Source organism: Heteronotia binoei, chromosome 9 (genome assembly GCF_032191835.1).
Source record: "Heteronotia binoei isolate CCM8104 ecotype False Entrance Well chromosome 9, APGP_CSIRO_Hbin_v1, whole genome shotgun sequence".
NCBI lineage: Eukaryota > Metazoa > Chordata > Lepidosauria > Squamata > Gekkonidae > Heteronotia > Heteronotia binoei.
Window position 1 is genome coordinate 108,281,952 of NC_083231.1, and position 27,879 is coordinate 108,309,830.

The 27,879-nt window shown below is 49.8% G+C and overlaps 1 protein-coding gene across 1 annotated transcript in view; it reads right to left on the bottom strand.

The window, feature by feature from the left end:
• FRAS1 (Fraser extracellular matrix complex subunit 1) overlaps nt 1-27,879 on the bottom strand; it is a 523,356-nt gene that overhangs the window by 139,531 nt on the left and 355,946 nt on the right. Inside the window, 2 exon segments of the mRNA XM_060247149.1 lie at nt 3,092-3,270; nt 10,255-10,405. Of these exon segments, the coding sequence (XP_060103132.1) occupies nt 3,092-3,270; nt 10,255-10,405 (330 nt within the window).

Here is a 27,879-nt window from a genome sequence, read left to right on the forward strand (position 1 = left end):
TCTCTCTTACTTCCTTCTGCATCACAGCTTGCTCTGCCGGGCTTGCTCAGTCACAAAGACGCTACAGAGCAAAGCCTCTATTTTCTTCATTGACTGACAAGCGCATGAAACGACTTATGTACAAAAGCTAGCAACGCAGGTCTGAGGCTCAAAACAGCGATCCTGAGATTTTTGTAATGGATGTCAATAAATCAGCAGTAGGTTTGCAACTTACAGACACGCACCTGAACAACACCTGAACAGCATACTCAAGATTGCTACAGCACAGACCTTGTCTACAGACTTTGCTTCAATAATTCAGAGCAAGTGCTGTCAGAAACTGTTAAATCAGGGGTGTCAAACATGTGGACCAGGGGCTGAATCAGGTCCCCGGAGGGCTCCTATCAGGCCCCCGAGCAACTGGCTCTTGTCTGCTTCCTTCTCCCTTTCTCTTGTTTCCTTCTGCATCTCAACTTGCTTTGCCAGGCTTGCTCAATCACACAGGAGCTACAGAGCAAAACCTCGATTTTTCTCCATTGGTTGAGGCTCCTCCCCCCTCCTGGTCCCTGGGGAGGGAGGGAAAGAGCCAGAGTTCCCTGGATCCCATCAGAGAAATACAAAGAAAGCACCTTTTGGAGCAACAAGTGCTAAAACAAGTGTTTTATTTTAAGGTGTTTTTTTTTAAATCTATAGTTGCGTTTGTCTGTGTCTTTTAAAAAGTTTATATCTCTGCTACCTAATCTTAAATAGGTACACACATGGCCCAGCCCTTCCCAACTGGGCTCAGGGCGGCTAACAACAGTTAGCCTATGTCACTTCCATTTTTTTAACCAGAAGTAACGTAAGTAGAGTAATGCTGGCACACTATTTCCTCCTAGCCAGGGCTTTTTTTTTGTAGCAGGAACTCCTTTGCATATTAAGCCACACCCCTTGATGTAGCCAATCCTCTTGGAGCTTACAGTAGGCCCTGTACTAAAAGCCCTGGAAGCTCTTAGAGGAATGGCTACATCAAGGGTGTGTCGCCTAATATGCAAAGGAGCTCCTGCTACAAAATGAGCCCCGATCATGGGACAAAGGGTATGGTGATAGGAGGGAATATGGCCATTTTTTCCAGGGCTGTTTAGGCCTCCTAGTCCATCTTGAGTGTAGATGTAAGTTAAAATATAGTGCAGGCTTATCCACCTCTGGTGGTTACAGCACAGCGTACAAGGAAAAACAGGAAGGCAACAGACATTTTTAGGCGATGCACGCTTCAGTTTGGAGGCATGGCATGTAAATTAACTCAACAACGTGCTTTGAACTTGAAAAGCTGCCTCTCAAAGGTGCAACTCGAGATATTGCTTAATCTTTTCCCCACTTGCCAATTCTGCCTCTCTAAATCACTCTCTCCAGCTAGGTGGCTAGCCAGACACCCAGACAAGCTAACATACGGGCAGAACGTTTGAAAAGCATTGTGCTAAGCTATTACAAAAAAACACCCCAAGCAATACCACAGCCAAATTCCAGCAGTTCCAGCGCACATGTCCACACCAGTGTTCCCTCTAAGCTGAGTTAGTGTGAGCTAGCTCACAGTTTTTCAGCCTCTAGCTCACACATTTTTGTCTTAGCTCAGGAAAAATGGCCCCAGAGCAAACTAATTTATATGCAGTAGCTCACAACTTTAATGCCGGTAGCTCACAAGGTAGAATTTTTGCTCAATAGACTCCACAGCTTAGATCAAGGGTGGCCAAACTTGCTTAATGTAAGAGCCACATCGAATAAATGTCAGACATTTGAGAGCCGCAAGACATGAGCATCAGATATTTGAGAGCCAGAAGGAAAGAAGGAAAATAGATGGGGAAGGGAGAAGGAAGGAAGGAAGGAAGGAAGGAAGGAAGGAAGGAAGGAAGGAAGGAAGGAAGGAAGGAAGGAAGGAAGGAAGGAAGGAAGGAAGGAAGGAAGGAAGGAAGGAAGGAAGGAAGGAAGGAAAATAGATGAGGGAGAGGTGGAAAGAAAGCAACTTTAAATGCATTCTGCAAGCTAGCAGCTGGTTTGCCTCGGAGAAGAGATAAATGCCTTCTCCAAGCTGGGTGATGGGGTGTAGTGGAGGCTTCAAGAGCCACATGTGGCTCTTGAACCACAGTTTGGCCACCCCTGGCTCAGAGGGAACATTGGTCCATACCCCATTTGAGCCTTCCCATTTTCTGAGGGAAAACGCTCAGCATGCTGCAGCAGTGTGACTCCTCGGTGAATATGGAGCACTGAACTCACAGAGGGGAACCAAAAGGCCACCCGCATGCAGTTTCCTGGACAGCATCCAAGAGTTTTTATCAACGGAGCCACCGGGAAAACAGTGACACGAAAAAAATCCCAATAAGCAGATCATAAACACATAAATTGACTTGGGGGATTCATTTTGTTAGAGGTCACTAGAAACGCCGTTCCCAGAATGCTAACAAAACTTGCTTGTCCATGTTTTCTCAGCAGCCGCAGTCCAGTGTTCAGGACCCTGACAGACGGGTTATCGTCTTCTGACAGGATGTAGCTAGCTGTGGCTTCCTTCCCCGGCCCTCCCCACTACCGTAGAGCTGACCATACCGTTATGGTCACAGCAAGAAGGTGCGGCGTTCATGCAAAATGTATACAGAGTTGACAGCAACACAGCAATTAAATTAAAGATTAGCTTGTTCAACAGCCGGCACTTCAACACTTCCTCATTATCACTTATGTTAATTACCTCAGAAATTACCTTAATTGCTTCTCCAGCGCTATAGCAATAGCTCCTACAGTGTAAACCAAATGTACAAAATATTGCAGGCAGGCGCTGAAAGACAGCTTAGTTTTCAGAGCGTGGGTATCGATGCGGGTGCGTGGAAGAGAGAGAAAGAGGGGGCCTATTCCAGAGAGATTCTATTTCGCATTTCTGCCTCCTGGGAAGGAGACCTGACTTAACGCTATACGATTACCATCTCTGCAGGGAGACTTGTAAACAACGAGTCTTATGATGAATGAGGTGCTCGTGCAATTTCTGACAAGCGGCTTCAACAGAGGGCATCTATCTTGTACGTGGGGAGTCCTGGGCTCTGTAACTGAGCAAGCAAAATGGTGCTTGTTACAGGACGACATTACATGCCTGGAAGCGGAAGGAGTCGCTCTCTGTCTCGGATCCAGAGTGCCTGTACCATATGACGCCTTCGTTGATGTCCCGCTGGGTGAAAGAAGTGGTGGGCGTGGCCGCTCTTCCGTTGGGCAAAGGCTGCCATTTTGACCCAGGGTCGTCGGCGGGCATGGGGACCAGAAACACCACTTCACCTGAGAAGGAAGAGGAGAGCAGTGAGCACCTCTCTAAGGAGGCTCTCTACATGTGAGAAAGAAATGAGAAGAAGAAGATGATGACGATATTGGATTTATATCCCGCCCTTCACTCTGAATCTAAGAGTCTGAGCGGTTTACAATCTCCTTTACCTTCCCCCCCTCCACACACACACACACCAGACACCCTGTGAGGTGGGTGGGGCTGAGAGAGCTCTCCCAGAAGCTGCCTTTTCAAGGACAACTCTGCGAGAGTTATGGCTGACCCAAGGCCATTCCAGAAGCTGCAAGTGGAGGAGGGGGGAATCAAACCTGGTTATCCCAGATAAGAGTCCGTGCACTTAATCGCTACACCAAACTGGCTCTCTGCCAGTGTTGCCAACAGTAGGCCTTCATTGGCAGGAAGAGGAGGAGGAAGAAGAAAAAGAAGAAGAATTTATACCCAGTCCTTCACTTGGGAGTCTCAGAGCATCTTACAATCTCCTTTCCCTTCCTCTCCCACAAGTAGGTGGGCTGAGAGAGTTCTCTGAGAACTGCTCTTGAAAGAACAGCTCTGCTGAGAATTTGTGGCTGATCTAAGGTCACCCAGTAGACTTCATGCAGAGGAGGTGTGGGGAATCAAACCCGGTTCTCTGGATTAGAATCCACCACTCAAGCACTACACCCAACTGACTCTAGATCAGGATTCTTGCTGGAAGTAGACCAGAAGACTCTTGCTGGAGTATGTCAAAGGTCCATCTTTTCCTAGCATCTTCTTTCCCACAGCGGCCATGCAGGTACCTCCGGGAAGACCACAAACAGAGCATAATAGGTTCAACCCAACAGACGGAAGTGACAGGAAGAAGTCACGACCTGGGGGAGTCTTCACCATCTCTGTCACAAACTCCCCTGGGCACAGGAGAAGAGTCCCCTGACAATGACCAGGAAGTGCCAAAGACTGTTTTGAGGGAAAGGCAGGAGGTTCAGGGGAAGGCTGGACACCTTCCAGCCCCAGAGCCCCCGGAAGGCCTCATCTGAAGGGCCTGAAGGCTTAGCTCCTCACAATGCTGCCAACACGATAGAGTGTAGGGCAGCCACTCCCTTGACAGGTACAGCCAGATCCTGGACCGCCTGATCCTCAAGCAGCCTCCTGCTGCACACCCAGCAAGAGCGACAGAGACAGCAGGCATGTGAGGAGGCAATGCAGTGATGAAGAAGTGCCAGACTGTCAGCCTGTGTTCCAGCAACTGAGCTACACCATACACCCCTACGTCAGGGGTAGCCACGCTGTGGCTCTTCCACACATATTGCGTGGCTCGTGAAGCCCCCACTGCCCTGTCGGCTGGCTTGGAGAAGGCGTTTCTCTCTTTAAATCACTTCTCCAAGCCAAGGCTGCCAGCAGATTGGAGACAGGGCTGGTTCGCCCACTAGGCAAACTAGGCAGTTGCCTAGGGCACCAGCAGGGTGGGGGCGCCGAATTCAGCCTTCCCCCAGGCAAACGCCTAGTTTGACCGCTCCTCGGCTTCCTCCTCCCTCCCTTCTCCATCCCAGGTATATTTCAATGCCCAGAAGGACGGCTGAGTGCTGCTCCCCGGCGATCTAAAGGCGCCCCCTCCCTGATGATCAGCTGATTAGCGGGTAAAACACTGCAGCGCTCACTGTCTGTGAGCATTGGGGCAGGCCAGCAGCAGCACGAAGGAATCGTGTCCTGAAAGGGCGTCGCCGCTGCTCCCTCCTCCCCACTTCCTTCCCATCCAAGAAGCGGGGAGGAAGGAGCAGCAGCAGCGCCCTTTCAGGATGCAGTTCCTTCACGCTGCTGCTGGCGTGCCCCGGTGCTCACAGACAGTGAGCGCTGTGCTGTTTTACCCATCAATCAGCTGATTGGCGGGGGGGCACCTTTAGATTGCCAGGGAGCGCGGCTCCGCTCCCCTTCCGAGCTTTGAAATAGACCTGGGGTGGGGAAGGGAGGGAGGAGCAGGCACGGTGGGGAGGGGGGAGGCACGGGGGGCACAGCACCACAAGGGAAGGCGGGAGGCGCTGTGGAGGGGGGTGACGGGCTGGCAGTCTGCCTAGGGTGCAATGCGCCCTCGGGCCAGTGCTGATTGGAGAATGCATTTAAAGTTGCTTTCTTTCTACCTCTCCTTCCCTCCTCCCTCCCCCATCTGTTCCTCCCTCCTTCCTGTGTGCACTTAGGCACCCCTGGCCTAAATGCACACAGTTCTTTGCAGAATCAGGGTTCAATTAAGCTCGGGCTGCTTGGCTTCCAGGTACTTAAGCTCTGGACTACACAGAGAGCCCCACTGGCCCAACCAATTTGTATGGTTAACTTGCTCCCATGCTACCTATGAGACTGGATCCAGCTAGGGTTGCCAGAAACCCCCTGGAAACCAACAGGGGGCGGAGGGACCTACCAGCAGTGGGAAGAAAGCCTAGGCTACCACTGCTGGTGACTTTACTTCTGGAACCAAAGCCGGGAACACGATGACATCACTTCCAGGGCATGCCCGATGCGACACCGCCGCATCGCCGGCAACACCAGCCTAGTCCTCACTCTGCTGTTGCTAAGTCCCCTTACCAGCTGGTTGAACAGTGGCTGGAGGTAAAGCCCAAAGGTGGGGATTTCCAAACCCAGTAGGGGGGCTGGCAGACCTACTCCCAGTTGTTGATTGAGGGAAGAGTGGGGGGGGGGGGGGGAATGAGGCCACAGTGCAATAAGAACATAAGAGAAGCCATGTTGGATCAGGCCAATGGCCCATCCAGTCCAACACTCTGTGTCACACAGTGGCAAAAAAAACTATATATACACACACAGTGTGGCTAATAGGCACTGATAGACCTCTGCTCCATATTTTTATCTAAACCCCTCTTGAAGGTGGCTATGCTTGTGGCCGCCACCACCTCCTGTGGCAGTGAATTCCACATGTTAATCACCCTTATATAACACCCAAGCTTTTGGATGTTGTAGATTTTCCGGGCTATGTGGCCGTGGTCTTGGCATTGTGAGACCTGATGTTTTGCCAGCAACCGTGACTGGCATCCTCAGAGGTGTAACCCAGAAAACAAGTTCTCTCTGGGTCAAATGGAGAAGTTGGTAGGGAGGTAATTTAGCGCCAAATTCAGCCTTCCCCCCCTTCCCTCTAGGCAAACGTTCCTCAGCTTCCTCCTCCCTCTTCTCCATCCCTGGTAAATTTCAATGCCCAGAAGGACGGTTGAGTGCTGCTCCCCTCCTTGACGATCAGCTGATTGGCGGGTAAAACAGAGCAGCGCTCACTTTCAGCTGATCAGCAGACCGATCAGCTGATCGTCAGGCAGGGGGCGCCTTTAGATCGCCCGGGAGCAGCATTGGGTCAAATGGAGAAGAAGATGGTAAGCAGGTAATTTATATCTACCCTACCCCACCTGCCTGAGTAGATATAAATTACCTGCCTACCATCTTCTTCCCCGTTTGACCCAGACAGAACTCCAGTTTTCTGGGTTACACCTCTGAGGATGCCAGTCACGGTTACTGGCAAAACGTTAGGTCTCACAATGCCAAGACCACGGCCACACAGCCCGGAAAATCTACAATCACCAATGGACTCCAGCCATGAAAGCCTTCAACAACATGTAATACCCAAGCCGTTTTCCCAGCTGCTCAGGGAAAAGACAGCGCTCCAGTCAGAAGTGTTGCAGGCTGCGTCTAATTCTAAAGGGAACAGAGCGGAGTATCTTCTTTTTCTCGTCACTGACAGCCATCATCCTTGCATTCATAAGGCTCAGTAACATTTTTTTTTAAAAAAAGGCCAGAAGCTGTTGCAGAGCTGCACCTTCCAAGCATTATTACAGATGTTGCAACAACCAAAATCCTATCAACCTGGCAGTAATATCGGGATCCGATATTAGCTTCACTGCTGGCAGATGTCTTCTGGGCCAGTGATGGGATTCAGCTGCTCATGCCTGTAATCTGTTCCGACACCGGAGTTACAGATTCCATTACATTGACAGTTCGGATTCCTCTCTCGCATCGTCGCGCGTTCGTGCTCCTGACAGATCGGTTCCCGTTGAGGATTCGGTGATGTCTCTTTAATATCTCGCCGCTGAATTATTTAAAATGCACAGATCTCAATTAAATAAACCCGCACGGCGAGCCGATCTGGCGTGAGCTCGATACCCCATCCTCTGCAGCCTTCCCCAGTCTTTTGGGGGATGACGCTGTCTTAAAATTGTAGTTGTTATAAAACCTGATTTGAATTCGGCCTGAGCATTAGCTGTTCATGTAAGGGCACCCCAGTGTATGACTCACAAGGCCATCTGGTTGCCTTTAGCAGGACTCTGGAGCACCGTTGTCCAGTTTATTAGTTCTTTTAGCGAAAGTCATAATAACGCCACACGTGCTTAACAACATTAGTCAGTTGTTCTGTCCCTGCAGAGCAGAGGGGGAAAAAACACCGGCTTCTGTCAACTCGGCCGCTAAAAATGGAAACAGAAACTGGTGCGCTTCAATCTCCTCGGACAGTCAATAAGAGACTTGAAGGTTGCAGCGCTTCAAGAAAAGACTTTCAAAGGCAAACACCAATCAAAAAGCCGTGTTGGAATTCACACTAGACTTCCTCTGAGTTGGATGGCCCAGGTTAGCCTGCCCTCATCAGATCTCAGGAGCTAAACAGCATTGTAGTGTAATTTTTGAAGATGTTCCATCGTAAATAGTAAGTTGCATACTTAGAAGAAGAAGAAGAAGATATTGGATTTATATCCTGCCCTCCACTCCGAAGAGTCTCAGAGCGGCTCACAATCTCCTTTACCTTCCTCCCCCACAACAGACACCCTGTGAGGTGGGTGGGGCTGGAGAGGGCTCTCACAGCAGCTGCCCTTTCAAGGACAGATTCTCAGAGCGGCTCACAATCTCCTTTACCTTCCTCCCCACAACAGACACCCTGTGAGGTGGGTGGGGCTGGAGAGGGCTCTCACAGCAGCTGCCCTTTCAAGGACAACCTCTGCCAGAGCGATGGCTGACCCAAGGCCATTCCAGCAGCTGCAAGCAGAGGAGTGGGGAATCAAACCCGGTTCTCCCAGATAAGAGTCCACACACTTAACCACTACACCAAACTGGCTCTCAAACTGGCTCTTTCAAACTACTTATTAGTTTGGAAATACGTATAGTCAGGGCTTTTTTTTTTTTTGTAGCAGGAACTCCTTTGCATATTAGGCCACACCACCCCTGATGTAGCCAATCCTCCAAGAGCTTTCAGGGCTCTTAGTACAGGGTCTCTTGTAAGCTCCAGGAGGACTGGCTACATCAAGGGGTGTGGCCTAATATGCAAAGGAGCTCCTGCTACAAAAAAAGTCCTGTGTATAGCTTAAAGAGCCAGGGGGTGGGTTGCAGACAGGCATGTGCTCCCATATTGTAGGTCCATGGGCGGGGTGGAAGATTCTTTCCCAGCCCACAGTTCTGGGCTTCCCTAGACCTACACAGTTTCCAAGTTTCTAATGTATATATCTTATCCGTTAACAGCGGTGGACGCGCATTTATCACCGTTTCTGACCCAGTCTTTCGTCGAAGAGGCTTCTCCCACTTATCAAAATTCACCCATACGCCCATATGTGCATAGTGCTGTGTGGCTTTTGTATGGGTGAATTGATGAGTGGGAGAAGCCTCTTCAACAAAAGACTGGGTCAGAAACGGTGATAAATGCGCCTCCCCGTCAGAGGTTTTTTACTCACCCACTTGTTTTCTTTCCTTGAAGACTTGAAGCTTTGACTTTCGCTGGACTAAATACTTTATGAAACAAAGTATCACATTTTGAAGATGGTATTGGCCACTGAATTTGTGAGCGCACTGGCACTTTAATCCACCGCAAGGAAGCGACAGGATCGTTTTTGTGAGCTTTGGGAGTCGAACTGGAGAAACGACGTACTCAAGGATATTGATAGGAACTGTTTATTGTGATTTATAAGTGATATGTATTTAGATACTGTAGATAGTAGAGTATTGTGTATTTTCTTTTAGTGATTACAAGAATGTTTCTATGAACGTGTCGTTGCTGCTGTTTTTTGAATTTTGTTGAAATATTCTAGTAGTATTACATCGTGTTTCGTGATTTTCCAGTTTTTCATTTGCATCTAACCTTTACTGTGGTGCTGTAGGTTGTTCAATTCATCAGCTGCTGGCAGTGCTTTTTTTTTTCTGCAGCAGGAACTCCTTTGCACATTAGGCCACACACCCCTGATGTAGCCAATCCTCCTGGAGCTTACAGTAGGCCCTGTGAGGAGAGCCCTGTAAGCTCTTGGAGGATTGGCTACATCAGGGGTGTGTGGCCTAATATGCAAAAGAGTTCCTGCTACAAAAAAAATCCTGGTTGCTGGGAATGTTCCACACCCACTCTTATGGGGCCATTCACTCCAGTCAATTACGCCTGTGCGCACTTTTGGAACTCTGAGACAGGTTAGTGGGCATCACCCAAAATGGCTGCCATGAGATTCTATTCTGTAAACTGAGACAGATCGTGAGGAGAGCAGGTGAGAAGGTGGGGTGAGGTATTTGCTTGGAACTCCTGAAAGGTAAAGGTAGTTCCCTATGCAAGCATTGAGTCGTTATCTGCTATCTGTTAACAGGGTGACCCATAGGGTGACATCACATCACGACATTTTCTTGGCAGACTTTTTATGGGGTGGTTTGCCATTGCCTTCCCCAGTCATCTACACTTTATCCCCAGCAAGCTGGGTCCTCATTTTACCAACCTCGGAAGGATGGAAGGCTGAGTCAACCTTGAGCCGGCAACCTGAACCCAGCTCCCGCCGGGATCGAACTCAGTTGTGAGCAGAGTTTGGACTGCAGTACTGCAGCTTTACCACTCTGTGCCATGGGGCTCCTTTGGAATTCCTACACCACAACGAAAGCTCCTCCACCAACAAAAAAGAATGAAAAAGAGGCGAGTATTCATTAGGATAAACGAAGAAAACAGAAAACAGAAGGATTTCCATGAGAACAGAAACATTTCCCATGAAGTTTCCATAACGTCTACTTACCATACAGTGGAGGGTCTGTAATGGTGTAGATTATTGCAGAATCCTTCACTCCTGGCATCTCAGCCTGCAGAACTCTGTTGGTGATTTGCAGCATCCCTCCCTCGGGGACCCACACCGTGGAGCTGGGGACCAGCTGGAGACCCTCGTCATTCTGCAGAAAGGGAAGAAAGCAACAACATTCAATGAATGATCCACGATGGATGCAAACCTCAAAAACAAGGCTGGGCTCATCCAGCACTTGATGTTCAATCAAAATCTCTTGAGCCAACTAACTTCCTCTTCATCTTCCCTGCCATCTTCTGCGCTGTCTGTGTTGGGGACCCACACACATTGCATGGAGGGTAGTTCCATTCTGCTCTGTTATGCGGATGTTTTAAATCATGGGATGAGGCTCTGACTTAGATAGCCCAGGCAAGCCCGATCTCATCAGCTCTATGAAGCTAAGCAGGGTCAACTCTGGCAAGTACTTGGATGGGAGAGCCAGTTTGGTGTAGCGGTTAAGTGTGCGGACTCTTGTCTGGGAGAACCGGGTTTGATTCCCCACTCCTCCACTTGCACCTGCTGGAATGGCCTTGGGGCAGCCATAGCTCTGGCAGAGGTTGTCCTTGAAAGGGCAGCTTCTGGGAGAGCTCTGTCAGCCCCATCCACCTCACAGGGTGTCTGTTGTGGGGAGAGAAGGACAGGTTTCTTACCTGTAACTGGTGATCTTCGAGTGGTCATCTGTGCAATCACACATATGGGTAATCCGCAGGATTGGCCCCGACCTCGGAGAGTTCAAAGCAATCTTGATCGTAGATCTGGCGCGCCTCCCACTTGTCCTGGGAGGAGGCAGCTACTGCGCATGCCTGGACAAGGGGGAGGTGCTTAGCCACTCAGTTTCTTCCCGCCGCCGGATAGGTGGAAATAACTGTGCTAACTAGCTTCCAGCAGCGGGGAAGGCTGGGTGGGTCTGTGTGATTGCACAGATGACCACTCGAAGATCACCAGTTACAGGTAAGAAACCTGTCCATCTTCTTCGTGGTCTCTGTGCATTCACACATATGGGTGATTAGCGAGCCATTTCTTCGGAGGTGGGTGCTGGATCTGTAAGAATATGTAAGGTTAGAGCGTAACGTAATGATAGTGGTACTCACAGTGGTTAGTCGAAGATCGACCGTAGCACCGCTTGTCCGAAGGAGGCATCTCGCCGGGCACGAACGTCGAGAGCGTAGTGCGAGGCGAAGGTAGATGTGGAGGACCAGACGGCTGCGGCGCATATGTCCTCTATAGGGATGCCTTTCATGAAGGCGGACGAGGTAGCCACGGCTCTGGTTGAGTGGGCTCGTATATGTTGAGGGATGGGTTGTTTTGCCAGCTGGTAGCAGAGTTCGATGGCAGCAACAATCCATTTGGAGAGTCTCTGAGTAGATATTCTGCTGCCCTTATCATGGGTAGCGTAGGTGACAAAAAGTCTAGGGTCTTTACGGATTTGGCGGGTTCTGTCTATGTAGAAGGCTAGGGCTCTCCGTGCATCCAGGTTGTGGAGCGCCCTTTGTCCCGCGTCCGCGGGGTGCTGGAAGAAGGCTGGTATAGTGGACTGTCTTCCTAGATGAAAAGGAGAGACGACCTTGGGTAGAAAGGTCGGGTCAGGTCGGAGGATCACCGTACTGTTATGAAATATCGTATACGGTGGGTCCGCTCTGAATGCGCAGATGTCACTGGCCCTCTTACCTGTGGTGAGGGCCGTAAGTAATGCCGTCTTCCATGACAGCAGGTGTAGTGGGATGGAAGCCATGGGCTCGAAGGGCGGTTTCATGAGTTGGCTCAGGACTAGAGACAGACTCCAGGTGGGTAGAACTTGTTTGATTGGTGGGTGTAGGCGAATGATGCCCTTGAGGAAAGCTCTGGTCGCATGGTGAGAGAATACCGTTGTGCCATCGATGCGGGGGTGGAAAGCAGAGATGGCTGCCAGGTGTACCTTCAGGGAAGAATACGACAGACCCGCTCTAGAGAGCGTTAAGGTGTAAGTTAGTACCTGAGGTATAGTGGCATAGTTGGGGTCGAAGTTGTGCTGTGAGGCATAGTGTGAGAAGCGTTTCCACTTCAGTAGATAGGATTTCCTAGTAGATGGTTTTCTGGAGTTCACTAGGACCTGACGGACCTCCGGGGGGAAGTCTAGAAACTGATTCTCCAGGCTGTTAATTTGAGTGATGCTGGGTTGTGGTGAAGGACCCTGCCGTCCTGTTGAGAGAGGAGATCCCGTGTTTGAGGGAGTTGGATGAAGGTGTTGTTGGACAGGAGCAGCAAGGTCGTAAACCAGGGTTGGCGGGGCCACCATGGAGTTATGAGGATGCAGTTTGTGTGGTCTACCTGAATCTTCTGTAGAACTCTGGTGATAAGTGGAATGGGGGGGAAGAGGTAGTGGAGTGTTCCGTTCCAAGTTTGTAGGAAGGCATCCCCCCTGGAGAGGTGGGATGGAGGACCTCTCGTGTAGAAGCGGGTGCATTGGGCATTTGACGGTGAAGCAAATACATCTATCTTCGGTTGTCCGAAGATGCTGAAAATCTGTCGGATGTATCGGCTGTTGATGGACCACTCGTGGTTGTTGGTAGAGTGGCGACTCAGGGCGTCTGCCTGGGTGTTCTCGACCCCTGGTAGGTGTACGGCCGTGAGGAAGATGCCCTGGCTTATGCTCCAATGCCACAGTGCCAGGGCTCTCTTGCAGAGTCTGACGGAGGCGGTGCCGCCCTGCCTGTTGATGTAAAAGACTGTGGCGATGTTGTCGGAGGTGATCTGGACGTGCTGGTTCCTTAGCGATGGGAGGAAGGACCGCAAAGCCTTGTGCACTGCGATGAGCTCCAGGCAATTTATGTGGAGAGAGCGTTCGTAGTCTGTCCACTGGCCCTGTACCGTGAGGTCTTCCAAGTGGGCTCCCCATCCCCACTTGGAGGCATCTGTGGTTACAATCACCGAGGGCGGTGTCTGCTTGAATGGCATGCCCTTGTAGAGGTGACGTTCCTTGGTCCACCATTTGAGGGATGGCACGATGTGTAGTGGAAGGGTGAGTAGTGTGGATTGATGTTGTGTGTGGGGGCGAAAAGTCCTTACGAACCACATTTGGAGGGGACGCATGTGCAGCTTCGCAAACCGCAGAACTGCTGTGGTTGCTGCCATGAGGCCTAGCATTCTCTGGAAAGTGAGCGCTGTTTGGGAGCGCTGGGCGATGATAGTGTTGGCCAGTGACAGTATGGCGAGTGCTCTGTCCTGAGGTAGAGAGGCCGTTTGCGAGAGCGTGGAGATGTCTGCTCCTATGAATTGAATCCTCTGGGTAGGGACTAGTTTGGATTTTGAGAGGTTGACTAGGAGGCCTAAGGTGGCCAGGGTGGAGAGGGTGGTCGAGACGTCCAGTTGTAGTTGCTCCCTGGAATGGGCGACGATCAGCCAGTCGTCTATGTAAGGGAAGATTGATATCTGTTGCTGGCGTAATGTGGCTGCTACTACTGCCATGCACTTGGTGAAGACCCTTGGTGCTGTGGAGAGGCCGAAGGGAAGGGAGCAGAACTGGAAGTGCTGCTTCCCTATGGCGAACCTGAGGAATCTTCTGTGATGATGATTGATTGTAATGTGGAAGTAGGCATCCTGGAGGTCTATGGACGCCATCCATGCTCGTTCTGGGATGAGCGGGAGGATTGCCTGAAGCGTGACCATACGGAATTTCTTGTAGGTTATGTGTAGGTTGAGTTTGCGGAGGTCGAGAATGGGTCGGAGTCCTCCGTCCTTTTTTGGCACCAGGAAGTACCGGGAGTAGAAGCCGGTGCGATGGTATTGGGGTGGGACTGGTTCTATCGCGCCTTTGTCCAGCAGAGACGCGATTTCTGTCTGCAGGGGTGCGGACGGGGGTGTGGTGAGGAATCGGTGGTGCCTTGGAGTGGAGGTAAACTCTATTAGGTAGCCTCTTTGAATGATGGCGAGGACCCAGGCGTCTGATGTTATGGTCCTCCAGGCAGTGTAGAATGGTTGTAGTCGTGTTGACCGGTTTGGCTGATGGAGGGAGACTGGACGGCTCGGGGGAGGGAGGTCAGAGAGACGGTTTGGATGTGGTTGAGGGTTTCTTGGTTGTTTGGCGTCTGTTTTGAAAGGAAGGTTTGGACTGCGGTAGTTTGCGCTTCCATGATTCCTGTTGCCGTGGGGATCTGGTCCCTTTGTATTGGCTGGACCTCCAGTTCCTTTGCCGATTGGATTGGTTCAGAGGTTGGGAGACTCCCAGTCGTTTCGCCCTTTTCCTGCCATCGTCTACTGATGTGAGGATGTCATCTGTAGATGAGCTAAACAGGCCAAGGCCATCAAAGGGCAAATCTTCCACCTTATATTTGATGTCTGGTTGGAGGGAGGAGGACCTGAGCCACGCGTGTCTGCGGAGTGCTATGGCTGAGGCCAAGGTTCTGGAGGAACACTGTGCAGCGTGACGGGCAGTGTTGATTTGCTGTTTGCTCACTCTGGCCATTTCTTGCAGGGTAGTGGTGGCTGACTTTTGGGATGCCTCGGGCAGGGATGGTACCAATGCGGCGAGGGAAGTGGTCAGGTTGTGGGTGTATGCGGAAAAGCATGCCATGTAGTTGAGGATTTTGGTTGTGGCTGTAGTGAGGGCGTAAATCTTTCTCCCAATCGTGTCGAGTTTTTTGCCCTCTCGTTCTGGTGGTACCGGGTGTCTGGTCTGCTTCGACTTCGAAGACGAATGCACAATGATCGAGTTCGGAGCCGGGTGGGTGAACAGGAACTTAGAATCAGGTGCATGTATCTTGTACAGAGCTTCAACTCTCTTGGATGTTGGCGGTACTGATGCCGGTTTGTCCCATGCTTCTTTGAGTGTTTCTAGAAGGACGGGGAGCATGGGAAGAGAGGAGCTGGATGGAAGATCCGCATGCACTAGATCAAATACGACGTCCGAGACTCTGGGAGCGTCCGTATTGAGTTTCAGATTTAGCGAGCTTGCCATGTTTGCTACGAGGTCGAGGTAGGATCTCGGGCCCTCAGACGGTGATAGGTCTGCTGGCTTGGCTATGTCGGAGTCTGGGGATTGTAGGTCCGAACCCGAAGAGTGGTCGGAGTCGGAGAGTTCCTCCTCGGATCCGTCGTCGGTTCCTTGGTGCAGGTCGGGCTGAGGTGTTGTCTTGGGAGCCGCGTGTAAGGATCCCAGTGGCGACGGGAGTTTCGGTTCGGCGCCGAGACTCGTAGGGTCGTCATGGTGGTGAAGCGGTTCGACCGATGCAGTTTGGAGTCTGTGTGTGTGATCTCGGTAGCGAGGAGACTCTTGGTAGGTATGGTAATGGCGATCGTAGGAGGGTGATCGTCGGTGCCGTCTTCGGTTCCGTGGGGATGGAGACCTGGATCTCGATGGAGAGTAATAGTAGTGTCTCCCCCTGCGGTGGCTGCGGGAGCGTCGGCGGCTGCGGGACCTGGTGCGGCGGCGACTGCGGGACCTGGTGCGGCGGCGACTGTGGGACCTGGTGTGTCGGCGACTACGGGACCTGGTGCGTCTGCGACTGCGAGATCGTGGTCTAGTCGGGAGAGCTCTCGGGGTCGAGGGTTCTCTGATGAGCGCGTGGGCGTCTATTGGCTGTGCGAGATCTATGAATTTAGTGGGGTCGAGAGGCCGGGTCCTGACGGACGCGGTAGAGTGCGTATCCAGCAGCTGGTCTGGTGGGGAATTCGGAATGGACGGCGACTTCGATGAGATGCGGATGATTTCCAACGGAGTGATTGACGGTGTTGCCGTCGACTTCGACGTCGGAGTCTTCGGCATCGATCCGGAGGTAGTGGCGCTCGGGTTCGGTGCCTTCGGTTTGGTGGTCGGGTTCGAGGCCGAGTCGAGAGGGCGGTTCTTGTGCTTTTTCGAGCTAACGCTACCCGTCGGGTCCGAGTGGGCAGAATCGGAGCGGCGGCGCTTTTTGGGGTCGTCCGACTTCTTGGAGTGTTTGCCGGTCTTAGGCTTACAGGGACTCTGTGCCACGGAAGCTGCCGACTGCGCCTCTCCCACGAGGTGTGGGGAAGATGGCGCGGGTTGTTTTTGTCCGCCATGCGGCATGGCCGGTCGGAGTGTGGTTTCCATGAGGTGGCTCTTGAGTCTCGCGGCGCGGTTCTTGCGGGCCTGTTTGCCAAATTGGCTGCAGTGCACGCAGGAGTCTGGATGGTGGGCCTCTCCAAGGCAGAACAAGCAAAGAGAGTGGCCGTCGGACGAGGGGATTTTGGATGAGCAGCTGGTACAGCGTTTAAAGATTATCTTGTCCCTTCCTTCCATCCGCCCGGGGAGGGGGGGGGGGGGAGGGAGGGGAAAGTCCAGAAAGAATAGTAAGAGAAGGCTTTTTTTTTTTTTTTTTTTTTATACGATACCAGGAGGAGTAGAAGATGAAGAATTGAAGCGAAGAGAAGGTAATTGTTGGAGATTGCAATGAAGAAGTTGGAGATCAACGAGGAAGGTGCGATCCGGTCGGCGGTAAGGAAGAAACTGAGTGGCTAAGCACCTCCCCCTTGTCCAGGCATGCGCAGTAGCTGCCTCCTCCCAGGACAAGTGGGAGGCGCGCCAGATCTACGATCAAGATTGCTTTGAACTCTCCGAGGTCGGGGCCAATCCTGCGGATTACCCATATGTGTGAATGCACAGAGACCACGAAGAAGATGATATAGGAGATTGTAAGCCGCTCTGAAACTCTGATTCAGGGAGAAGGGCGGGGTATAAATCTGCGGTCTTCTCCTCCTCCTCCTTGGAATACCAAAACCAGAGACAGGCTTTATTCAGCCACCTCTCTGAATATCCTTCATGCCCCCAGTGGGGGACAGTCACCAGAAGTTGCAATGACTTCCAGGTGCATGCGCACACATTAGAAATTTTTTTAAAAAATCCAAAATAAACAAATAAAAATAATGTTATGTCATTCACGGATGCATCTTACCCCAAGGTTCAGCTACTATTCTCTACTACTGGACTTTGGGGTATGTATATAGTCATACGTGCCATTTCCAGTAGTTTTAGAGGAAATCACCCAGTCCCTTAAGTAGGTCACTCCATATACTTTCTATATCACTTGCCAAATGGTAATAATCAGAACCAAAGCAACTTAATACTTTTATGTGTGATGATGTCACCCTAACAGTATTAGAGAGCTATTGGTGTCGTGGTTAAGTGCGCAGACTCTTATCTGGGAGAACCGGGTTTGATTCTCCACTCTTCCACTTGCACCTGCTAGCATGGCCTTGGGTTAGTCATAGCTCAGGCAGAGGTTGTCCTTGAAAGGGCAGCTGCTGTAAGACCCCCACCCACCTCACAGGGTGCCTGTTGTGAGGGGAGAAGGTATAGGAGATTGTAAGCCGTTCTGAGTTTCTGATCCAGAGAGAAGGGCGGGGTATAAATCTGCAGTCTTCTTCTTCCTCAGGCCTCATGAAACCTGAAGCATTCATGTTCACCTTCTTGAAGGCAACAGAAAAACAAGAGTTTGTGGAAGTTCTGAGACACAATGAACTGATAGCCTGAACTGGCAAGGTCGGCAAGATCTTGTGAAATCAGTCCTACCGAGGCACCTCATGATTGCTATGCGCTGTATTCAACCAGTATGAGCCAGATCACCTGGGTCAACCTTGTTATTCCTAGTAGGTTTTGTGAATAAGCATGCCTGTTGCCTTGGGGGAACCAATACTTTTGCATCAGTACAAACAATGGTTAAAAACTTCTGCTCAAAGAATTCTTGGCTCAGTTAAATGTCTGAATTTATCCAATCACTCATTAAATGCAGTATATCCCCATAGACTGGAATGAAACAGAGTTCTGAGAATACTGAACAAGGTGGAAGTTTCTGCTCAATGCGATAGTGACTTGCGTTTTATTAACAAGACTGATCCTTGAAAGGAAAGGTCATTTTTAATCCTTCCACTTATGCTAAATGCTAGAACACGGAATAGCCACACCAGGGGCAAAAAGGGCTCCAAAAATGAACTTTAAGGATGGGAAATGCAGGTCTTAGAGTACTTATTTCCAGGGCTTTTTTTTTTTAAGCAGGAACACACAGGAACACAGTTCCACCAGGCTTGGCATCAGGGGGTGTGGCCTACTATGCAAATGAGTTACTGCTGGGCTTTTTTGCTTATTTCTACAGTCTGGTCCAAACTAGATGTGGCAGGTCACTCCATTTACCTTTGCTCCCCATTTTTAAAGTAAAACGCAGGTTTGCAATGCTACAGGGAGGAAGTGGGGCTAGTGTTAGGGCATTTGGTTTGCATCCTGATCTGGATGCCCCAGTCTAGTACGATGGTCCTGAAACCTTCTGCATGGACAGATAGTGTTTAACTACTGAGCCACATTCTAGTCTTGTCAGGAAAAGTAGGTTTGCTGCTCCCACAGCCTGCCCTCACTCAATGGCACAAGACTGTGATGAAACTTCCATGTGAATACCTGGAAATATGAACACATGAAGCTGCCTTATACTGAATCAGACCCTCAGTCCATCAAAGTCAGTATTATCTACTCAGACGGGCAGCGGCTCTCCAGGGTCTCAAGCTGAGGTTTTTCACACCTCTTTGCCTGGACCCTTTCTAGTTGGAGATGCCGGGGATTGAACCTGGGACCTTCTGCTTACCAAGCAGATGCTCTACCACTGAGCCACCGTCCCTCCCCGTAATGTGGCATTGCTTGTCAGGTTAATGTAATAATGTAATGTGGCATTGCTTGTCAGGTTAATGTAATAATGTAATGTGGCATTGCTTGTCAGGTTAAAACGGATAAAAGGAAGTACTTCTTCACCCAAAGGGTGATTAATATGTGGAATTCACTGCCACAGGAGGTGGCGGTGTCTACAAGCATAGACAGCTTCAAGAGGGGATTGGATAAAAATATGGAGCAGAGGTCCATCAGTGGCTATTAGCCACAGTGTGAGTGTGTGTGTGTGTGTGTGTGTATATTTTGGCCACTGTGTGATAGAGTGTTGGACTGGATGGGCCATTGGCCTGATCCAACATGGCTTCTCTTATGTTCTTATGTTCTTTACGGATGGTTTTAGGCACAGCTTTGTTTGTAGAAAAGGGCCAGCAGGAACTCATTTACATATTAGGCCATACCCCCTGACATCACCATTGCCTCACAAAGGGCTTTCTTGTAGAAGCAGGCCAGCAGGAACTCATTTGCATATTAGGCCACACACCCCTGCCACCTAGCCAGCCGGAACCGCGTTCCTGCTTTTAAAAAAGGCCAGGTTTTAGGAATCTGTATGTTTTTTCCCATGTAATTTATTTCCTAGAGCTTCATGCAATGCCATTTGGTATACTCTCTGCCCTCAAATGCTCTTGTGCCCCATACCTTCCCAGCTGGCAACCTACTCTAGCCTCTCTTCTAGGTAGTTCTGCCCTTTTAAAAGGTCTGTCTACTTGGTTGTGAACTGTGGGGGGAGCACTTTTCTTTTACAGAGAAGAGGCACAGTATCTCGGTTTTCACTCAGGCCCACTAATTAATCACCAGCAGAGAGGGGCAAATTTTTAATCTATATTAAAGCTCCTGTAGAGCAGAGACATTGATTAATCCATTAAAGTATGCATTCCCATTAATTATTATTATCTCAATTTTACTGCAGTTTTAATTATTGGAGAATCTGAACAATCTCAACGGGGCTTCCGAATAAGGTTGTTCGGTAGGTGGTTTGAAAAAAGTATTAAAAACTTGTGGTTAAAAAAAAATGTCTTTTCCAATGCAGGTCTCTTGAAAAAAGTGAAGGAAATTACAACAATTCTTACAGCGGTTGAAAAACAAAACACAATCTGCTGTGAGATTTTATGAGAATTCCGGTCCGAAATTTCTTTTAAAATAAACATTTCTAAGCGGATGTAATTTTTGAAAGCCAGTGTTCCAGTTCCATGATATCGCACATCTTAACATCTACTACAAGCCACATTGCTTATCAGAGACGGTCAGGGTTAGCAGGTGGAACCTGGAGATCTCAGACAGTCAGCAAAAATACCGAATTGTCCTGGTCAGTACCAGATGCTTGTCAACCTTATTAGCAATTAAATCTCTGATAGCGAATCAGATGTGGCGGGTCAGGGTTTGCCAGTGGATCCTGGGGATCTCCCAGGATTACAACTGATCTCCAGATGACAAGAGATCGGTTTCCCTGAAGAAAATGATTACTGTGGAGTATGGACTTTTTGGCATGTTTTGCTGAGGTCTCCGAACTCTGCTCTCTCCAGGCTGCATCCCCAAATCTCCAGGAATTTTCCAGTCTGGAGTTGGTAATCCTAAAAAAGTAAAGGTAGTCCCTGTGTAAGCAGCTAGTCGTTACTGACCATGGGGCGAAGTCACATCACATTTTCTTGGCAAATTTTTTACAGGGTGGTTTGGTGTTGCCTTCCCCAGTCATCTACCCTTTCCCCCCAGCAGCTGGGTACTCATTTTACCGACCTCGGAAGGATGGAAAGGCTGAGTCAACCTTGAGCGTGCTACCTGAAAACCCAGCTTCTGCCAGGATCGAGCTCAGTTTGTGGGCAAAGCTTGGACTGCCATACTGCAGCTTACCACTCTGCATAACAGGGTTCTTACTTGGTAATCCTAGGTAGGTCCCAATGCACGAGCTGCATGTGTCCTCTTGTTTCACACAAACCACCCCCCCCCCCCCCAGGGGGATCCTCTGTTTCCTACACACTGCATGATAAGGATAGCTGTCCCCACCAGCCATTCAGCTTTTGTGATTTTTGTACATGGTTATTTGATCCCAGCAGGAGCTGGCTTCAGGTAGCCAGCTCAAGGTTGGCACCCATGCTATTGGACATCTGTCACCTCTGTATTATTTCCCCAACCATTGGAAGAGAACAACCCCCCCACGGATGTACCCAAGTGAGCGGACATTCATTTATATCTATTTACAAAATGCCACGATGCTGCTTCTCTTACATTCCTCTTTCCCAATGACTGCCCAGTCAAGTGATAAAACTTTGAATGTGTGCTGCGGCTCTTTTGCAGAGGCAACCAGATTTGCTGTAAAGGAGAGTGTTATGGTCTGTTTACTAGAGCACTCGGCTTCAAAAGCTGGCACAAGACAAGCTCAGAGCAAGTACAGCAAGCACAGAAGAGCTTTTGGCCGTGTGTGATGCTTGTGGGTGGAGGAAGGAAGGAGACGGGGAGTTCAGGCCCATCTTCCAGGTGAGAACGGGCTTGTTTCTAAACGCAGTGGCAAATCTGAGCCTGTGTTGGGCCATTTCAGATAGCAGGTGGAGGTTCAGAGGACATAATGCTCCTCCATACAGAACAAGTCACTTGCAAAAAAAATATGAAAATCTGGGGAGAAAACTAGACAAAACTTACCCCTGAAACAGTTTTCTGTGTTCAGGGAATATTTTGTAGAAAGAATCATTCATTTGTGCAAAGTCCGAAGAATCTCAGCCCAGACACGAGGTTACCACTTCAGAAGGGGCCTAACTCAGAGGTCAACAACCTATGGACTCTGGGACTTTGGACTTTGGGATTCTGGTACAACGTAGTAGGCATAGCCACAAAACAGCTGGTGCTGGAGGTTAGGAAAGGAAAGGTCCCCTGTGCAAGCACCAGTCGTTTCCGACTCTGGGGTGATGTTTTCACGGCAGACTTTTTACGGGGTGGTTTGCCATTACCTTCCCCAGCCTTTTACACTTTCCCCCCCAGCAAGCTGGGTACTCATTTTACCGACCTCGGAAGGATGGAAGGCTGAGTCAACCTTGAGCCGGCTACCTGAATCCAGCTTCCACCAGAATCGAACTCAGGTCGTAAGCAGAGAGTTCAGACCACTGCAGTACTGCTGCTTTACCACTCTGCCATGGGGCTGCTGCTAAAGGTTAAGCCAGACACAAAACGGCTGCCTTCAATCACACAGTGAAAATCCTTGAGCTACGGCGGCAGCTGCTGTCAGAGCAATGTTCTTAAAAATCTGCACAGCCAATCAACTCTCCAACGACAAGACCGAAGCCCTGCTAGGCAAAAGCCCCACCCACTTTCTAAAAACACTCAGTGGGTACCAGGAAATCACCTTGTGTCACATAAGAACATAAGAGAAGCCATGTTGGATCAGGCCAATGGCCCACCCAGTCCAACACTCTGTGTCACATAAGAACATAAGAGAAGCCAGGCTGGATCAGGCCAATGGCCGTGTGGTCTAATATGCAAATGAGCTCTTGTTAGAATTCCACCCCTGGCCACCCCCATCATACAATAGAATGGAGTGCTCAGAGGACATCCCCCCCTTTCTGATAACCCTTAAGTGTGGGGAAGGCCTCCAAACCAGGGAATCCCCAGACCCCCAACTGGGGATCAGCAACCCTAAGACCTCCTTGGAATACCGGAGGCAGGGGTAGACTTTATTCAGCCACCTCTCTGAATATCCTCCAGGCCCCCAATAGGGGTCAGTCACCAGAAGTTGCCATGACTTCCAGGTGCAGACAGGTAGACAGACAGACTCACAAACACCCCCCTCATGAATACATGTTGAATGAGAAAAAAACCAATATCCGTCAGCCACTGCAAATAGGCCAGGGGCACGCATGGTTCCACCCTACACTTAAACATACCTCTGAAAGACAAAGACACATTACCTTCATAAAGGAAAGACACTCGGCACGTATTTATGTTAGATACGTATACTTAGGCTTTCTCCCCAGTGGGTGCCCAAAGCAGCTTACAACATCATTCTCTCCTCCATTTTATTCCCACAACTACTCTGCGAGATCGATTAAGCTGGAAAAGAATGACTGCCCCAAGGCCTGTCTCCATAGCAGAAGGGAGATTTGAACCTGGGTCTCCTAGATCCCAGTTCAACACTGTAAGCCAGGGGTGTCAAACTCATTTGTTATGAGGGCCAGATCAGACATAAATGAGAGCTTGTCGGGCACGGCCATGCCATGTCAGGCCAGGCCATGTGGGGACCTATTTAAGATTAGGTAGCAGACATATAACTAAGAGCCCCGTGGCACAGTGTGGTAAAGCTGCAGTACTGCAGTCGGAGCCCTCTGCTCACGACATGAGTTCGATCCCAGCGAAAGCAGGTTCAGGTAGATGGCTCGAGGTTGACTCAGCCTTCCATCCTTCCGAGGTCGGTAAAATGAGGACCCAGTTTGCTGGGGGGGAAGCGTAGATGACTGCGGAAGGCAATGGCAAACCACCCCGTCAAAAAGTCTGCCGTGAAAACGTGAAAGCAACGTCACCCCGGAGTCGAAAACGACTGGTGCTTGCACAGGGGACTACCTTTACCTTTAGCAGACATATAAACTTTATAAAGGACAAAAACACAATTAAATGTTGTTGTTTTTTAAACCTTAAAATAAAACATGATGCTTAAAACATTAAAACTAGGTTTTAAAGGTGCTTTCTTTGTATTTCTCCCATGGGATCCAGGGAACTGAGCAAAGGAAGCTCTGGCTCTTTCCTTCCTTCTCCAGGGGACTAAATACTTTATGAAACCAAGTATCAAATTTTGAAGATAGTATTGGCCACTGAATTTATGAGCGCACTGGCACATTAATCCACCGCAAGGAAGCGTTTTTGTGAACTTTGGGAGTCGACTGGAGAAATGACGTACTCAAGGATATTGATATGAACTGTTTATTGTGACCAGGAGGGGGAAGAGCCTCAGCCAGTAGAAGAAAAAGAGGCTTTGCTCTGTAGCTCCTGTGCAATTGAGCAAGCCTTGCAAAGCAAGCTGTTATGCAGAAGGAAGCAGGAGTGAGAGAGAAGGAAGCAGATGACAGCCAGTTGCTCGGGGGCCTGATAGGAGCCCTCCGGGGGCTTGGTTTGGCCCCTGGGCCGCATGTTTGACACTCCTGCTCTAAACACTACACTACACTAAGAGTTGCCAGTTCCAGGTGGAGAGATACCTGGAGATTTGGTGGCGGGGAGGCAGGAGGGCAGGGTTTGAGAAGGGGAAGGACTTCAGTGGGGTACAGTGCCACAGACTCCGCCTTCCAAAGCAGCCATTTTCTCCAGGAGAACTGATCTTGTTCGCTGGTCATCAGTTGTGATCCCAGGAAATCTCCAGTCACTTCCTGGAGCTTGGCAATCCTACACTACATTGGCTCAGAGAGATTTTGCTCCTTTATTCCATTTTGTGGTGAGGGGAAATACCCTTTCATTCCTCTTATTATAAAAGCATTCTGCACATGCTCAAAGGAGCTAGGGTTGTTCAAAGCAAAATTCAGAAGCCCCAGCTTGGATCCCATGCCTGGATCAACTGTGAAGTCTGTTCATCTGGCACTTCCCCAAGATTAGTGTCCTTCCAGAGGTCCATCAGTGGCTATTAGCCACAAGGTATAGATCAGGGGTGGCCAAACTGTGGCTCAGGAGCCACATGTGGTTCTTTCACACACATTGTGTGGCTCTTGAAGCCCCCGCCACCCCATCAGCTGGCTTGGAAACGGCATTTATCTCTTTCAATCACTTTTCCCAGCCAAGCCAGCTGGCAAATTGGAGAATGCATTTAAATTTAAAGTTGCTTTCTTTCTACCTCTCCCTTTCCTCATTCATTTTCCTTCTTTCTCTTGCAGCTCTCAGACCTCTGCTGTTCATGTCTTGTGGCTTTCAAATGTCTGATGTTTATTCTATGTGACTCTTACATTAAGCAAGTTTGGCCACCCCTGCTATAGATGGAACTCTCTGTCAGGGGCACGTGATGCTCTTTATTCTTGGTGCTTGGGGGAGGCCGCAGTGGGAGGGCTTCTAGTGTCCTGGCCCCACTGGTGGATCTCCTGATGGCACCTGGGTTGGGGGGGGGGGGGGGGTTCCGGCTACTGTGTGACACAGAGTGTTGGACTGGAGGGGCCACTGGCCTGATCCAACATGGCTTCTCTTACGTTCTTCTATTCCACATGCTGAACAGCACCTGATGTCCATGCACTGTGTGAAGCACAGTGCAACCGGAAGCAAGGCTTAAAATCCAAGCCCCGTCCTGTTATTCAGAAACATCGCGGGGGGGGGGTGGTGGATCTGGGTTGCCTGAAACCTCATGCAACAAAACAAAGCAAATAGTCTTTGCAGCTGCCAGAACACATCTCAAACAGATTAATCTCACCTCTGCTGACACTTTTATTATTGCCTAGCTGATCACTTGTTTATATGTTTCTTTTACATCTTTATTATTCTTTAAACCAATAACTTTTACAAATGTCCTTTCAAATGGGGACATACTACCCTGAAAGTTTTCAGCCCTTCGTTCCAATAAACCTCATGGGCTCAGATTGAGAGCACGGCTTAAGGGGAGAGGGAAAACCCCCTCCAGCGAGAGCTAGACCAGTATCCGTAACAGTTTTTGGACAAGGACCAAGACGAAGAAGAAAGAAATCTGCTTTTATGTATGTCTAGACACCACTTCTCCAGAAATAAACCTGGCACCCGGTTTATCTCCCGAGGCTATTGGGGAAAGGTGATAATTAGGCGAAAGGCAGTGCCTGGGTATCTGCCAGCCCTGCTTCACACAAAATCCTCCTGGGTTTTCCCATGCCTCTCCTACCACTGGCTTTCCTCGCTAACAGTTGTACAGTGGGATTCAGAAAAATAATGAGGCAAGGGAGTGTGAAATTGGCTAATAAAGCACACTATATTCAGCAGTTCACCTTCATCACGGTTTCTTGCAAAATCTGCGCCGTCGACGGAAGGAGAGGAAAGGTTTTCAACAACTTAATGGAATCAAGCATTAATGGAATCAACTCAATCCGCTGTCTCTTAGGGCATGCTCAAATGACACCATTTTGCACTCAGTGCCATGACGGATAATCGGGGGCACTGGAAGGTTCTGGGATACAGCAGGGATCATTTTCACCCTGTCATATTCTCAAAAGCACAATCTTTGGGTATGGGTTACTTTTGTTGCCCAAATAAATCGTAACTATCATTTGGACGGAAACCACTTCTGTTTGGTGTAGTGGATAAGTAGAGAGCCAGTTTGGTGTAGTGGTTAAGTGTGTGTCATGAGCCCTGATGAGGAGGAGCTGGAAGGGTTAACAGACTTGGAAGAGTTGCCAGCCAGTTCCTCAGCTGAACAAACAGCAGCTGGCCCATCAATCACTCTCCAGGCACCAGTGTCAGCTGTTGACGATCTATCTCCTCCAAGCTCTCCTCCCCCCATCTCAAGAGTTCGAAGCAGGCTCCGGAAAGAACTTTCAGAGCAAAGACATGAGGCACGCCGGTGCTTCAGATCTCTCAGCCCTGAGTTCTAGCAGAGTCACTGCCACCAAGGGAGCAGGCTGATTGAGACTCCCACATAGCTCCCACCCAGGACCTGGTAACCTTGTGGAAGCAATAAGTCTATTCTCTGGCTTGCATCCACGCTCCTTCCTGATTCCTGATCCTGACCTGCTTGATTTCCTTGGGACCCTGACCTTTTGGCTTTTGGACACTGACTTCTGATTCCGATTTGTGATTCTGCAATGGTGACTTGGCTCCTGCTTGACTTCCTGGACTTTGACCTTGGACTGGCTTTGGACTCCTGCCTGCCTGCACCCTGAGAACGTGACATGTGGACTCTTATCTGGGAGAACCGGGTTTGATTCTCCACTCCTCCACTTACAGCTGCTGGGAAGGGAAGGATTCCAGGGAAAGGACCTGGAAGTGATGTCATTGCGCTGGGCACATCACATGAGGGATGCTCTAGAAATTGAAGTAAAACTCTATGGTACCATAGAGTTTTTTTTAACCTGATTGCTAGAGCATCCTGAGCGCAACGTGCCCACTACTGGGCAACGTCACCATGCTGGGCACGTCAGACCCTGACAGAGTTTTTCAGGGGCAGGTATCCCACACTAGCCAGCCCTGGGTGGGCAGGTTGGAGGCCCCCAAACCAAGGAAAACCCCACCTCCAGTGGGAGGGTGGGAACCCTACAATTCACTAGGATTGCTAGGTCAATGTTGGAAAACATCTGAAGATTTTTGGGGGGGGGCGGGATTTAGGAGAGGGTGGGGCTTGGGGAGGGGATGATGCAAAGCCACAGAGTCCACCCTTCAAAGCAGCCATTTTCTCCGAGGGAGCTGATCTCTGCCAGCTGAAGATCAGTTGTGAAAGTAGGAGATCTCCAGGTCCAACTGGAGGCTGGCAACCCTAAATGACTTATAAAATCAGTTGTCGTAGGGCAGCATACATTAGTTCCAAAAACACTGCGTAAGCTAATCGCTAGCCACTCTCCTGAACTTCCGTATCCAGAGGCAGAACACATAGGGCTTTTTTTTGAGCAGGAATGCACTGGAACGCAGTTCTGGCTGGCTCGGCATCAGGGAGTGTGGCCTAATATAGAAACGAGTTCCTGCGGAGCTTTTTCTACAAAAAACCACCCTTGAGTATACACAAGATCTTCGAGCATCAGAGAGCTTCCAAGGCTGGCCACTGCTTAGCTATGAACTGTTCTGCTCCACGGGTTATCCGATTACGGGCCTAAGGCACTCCTGTTCTTCGCTCACTGCCAAATGAATTGGGTTTTGCTATGTCGTGGCAGGTCCAGGCTAAAGGAGGACCCCCCTCTGTACTATTTCCGTGCTTTACAAATATGCTGGGAGTGAGAACAAACCATGCATGTGCCACTCCTCTCCACTTCCAGTATCTGGCAGAAAATGAAAGTTGAGCCACGCCTTGCATTTCTTGCTTGCAAAACCACAAAGTCCAA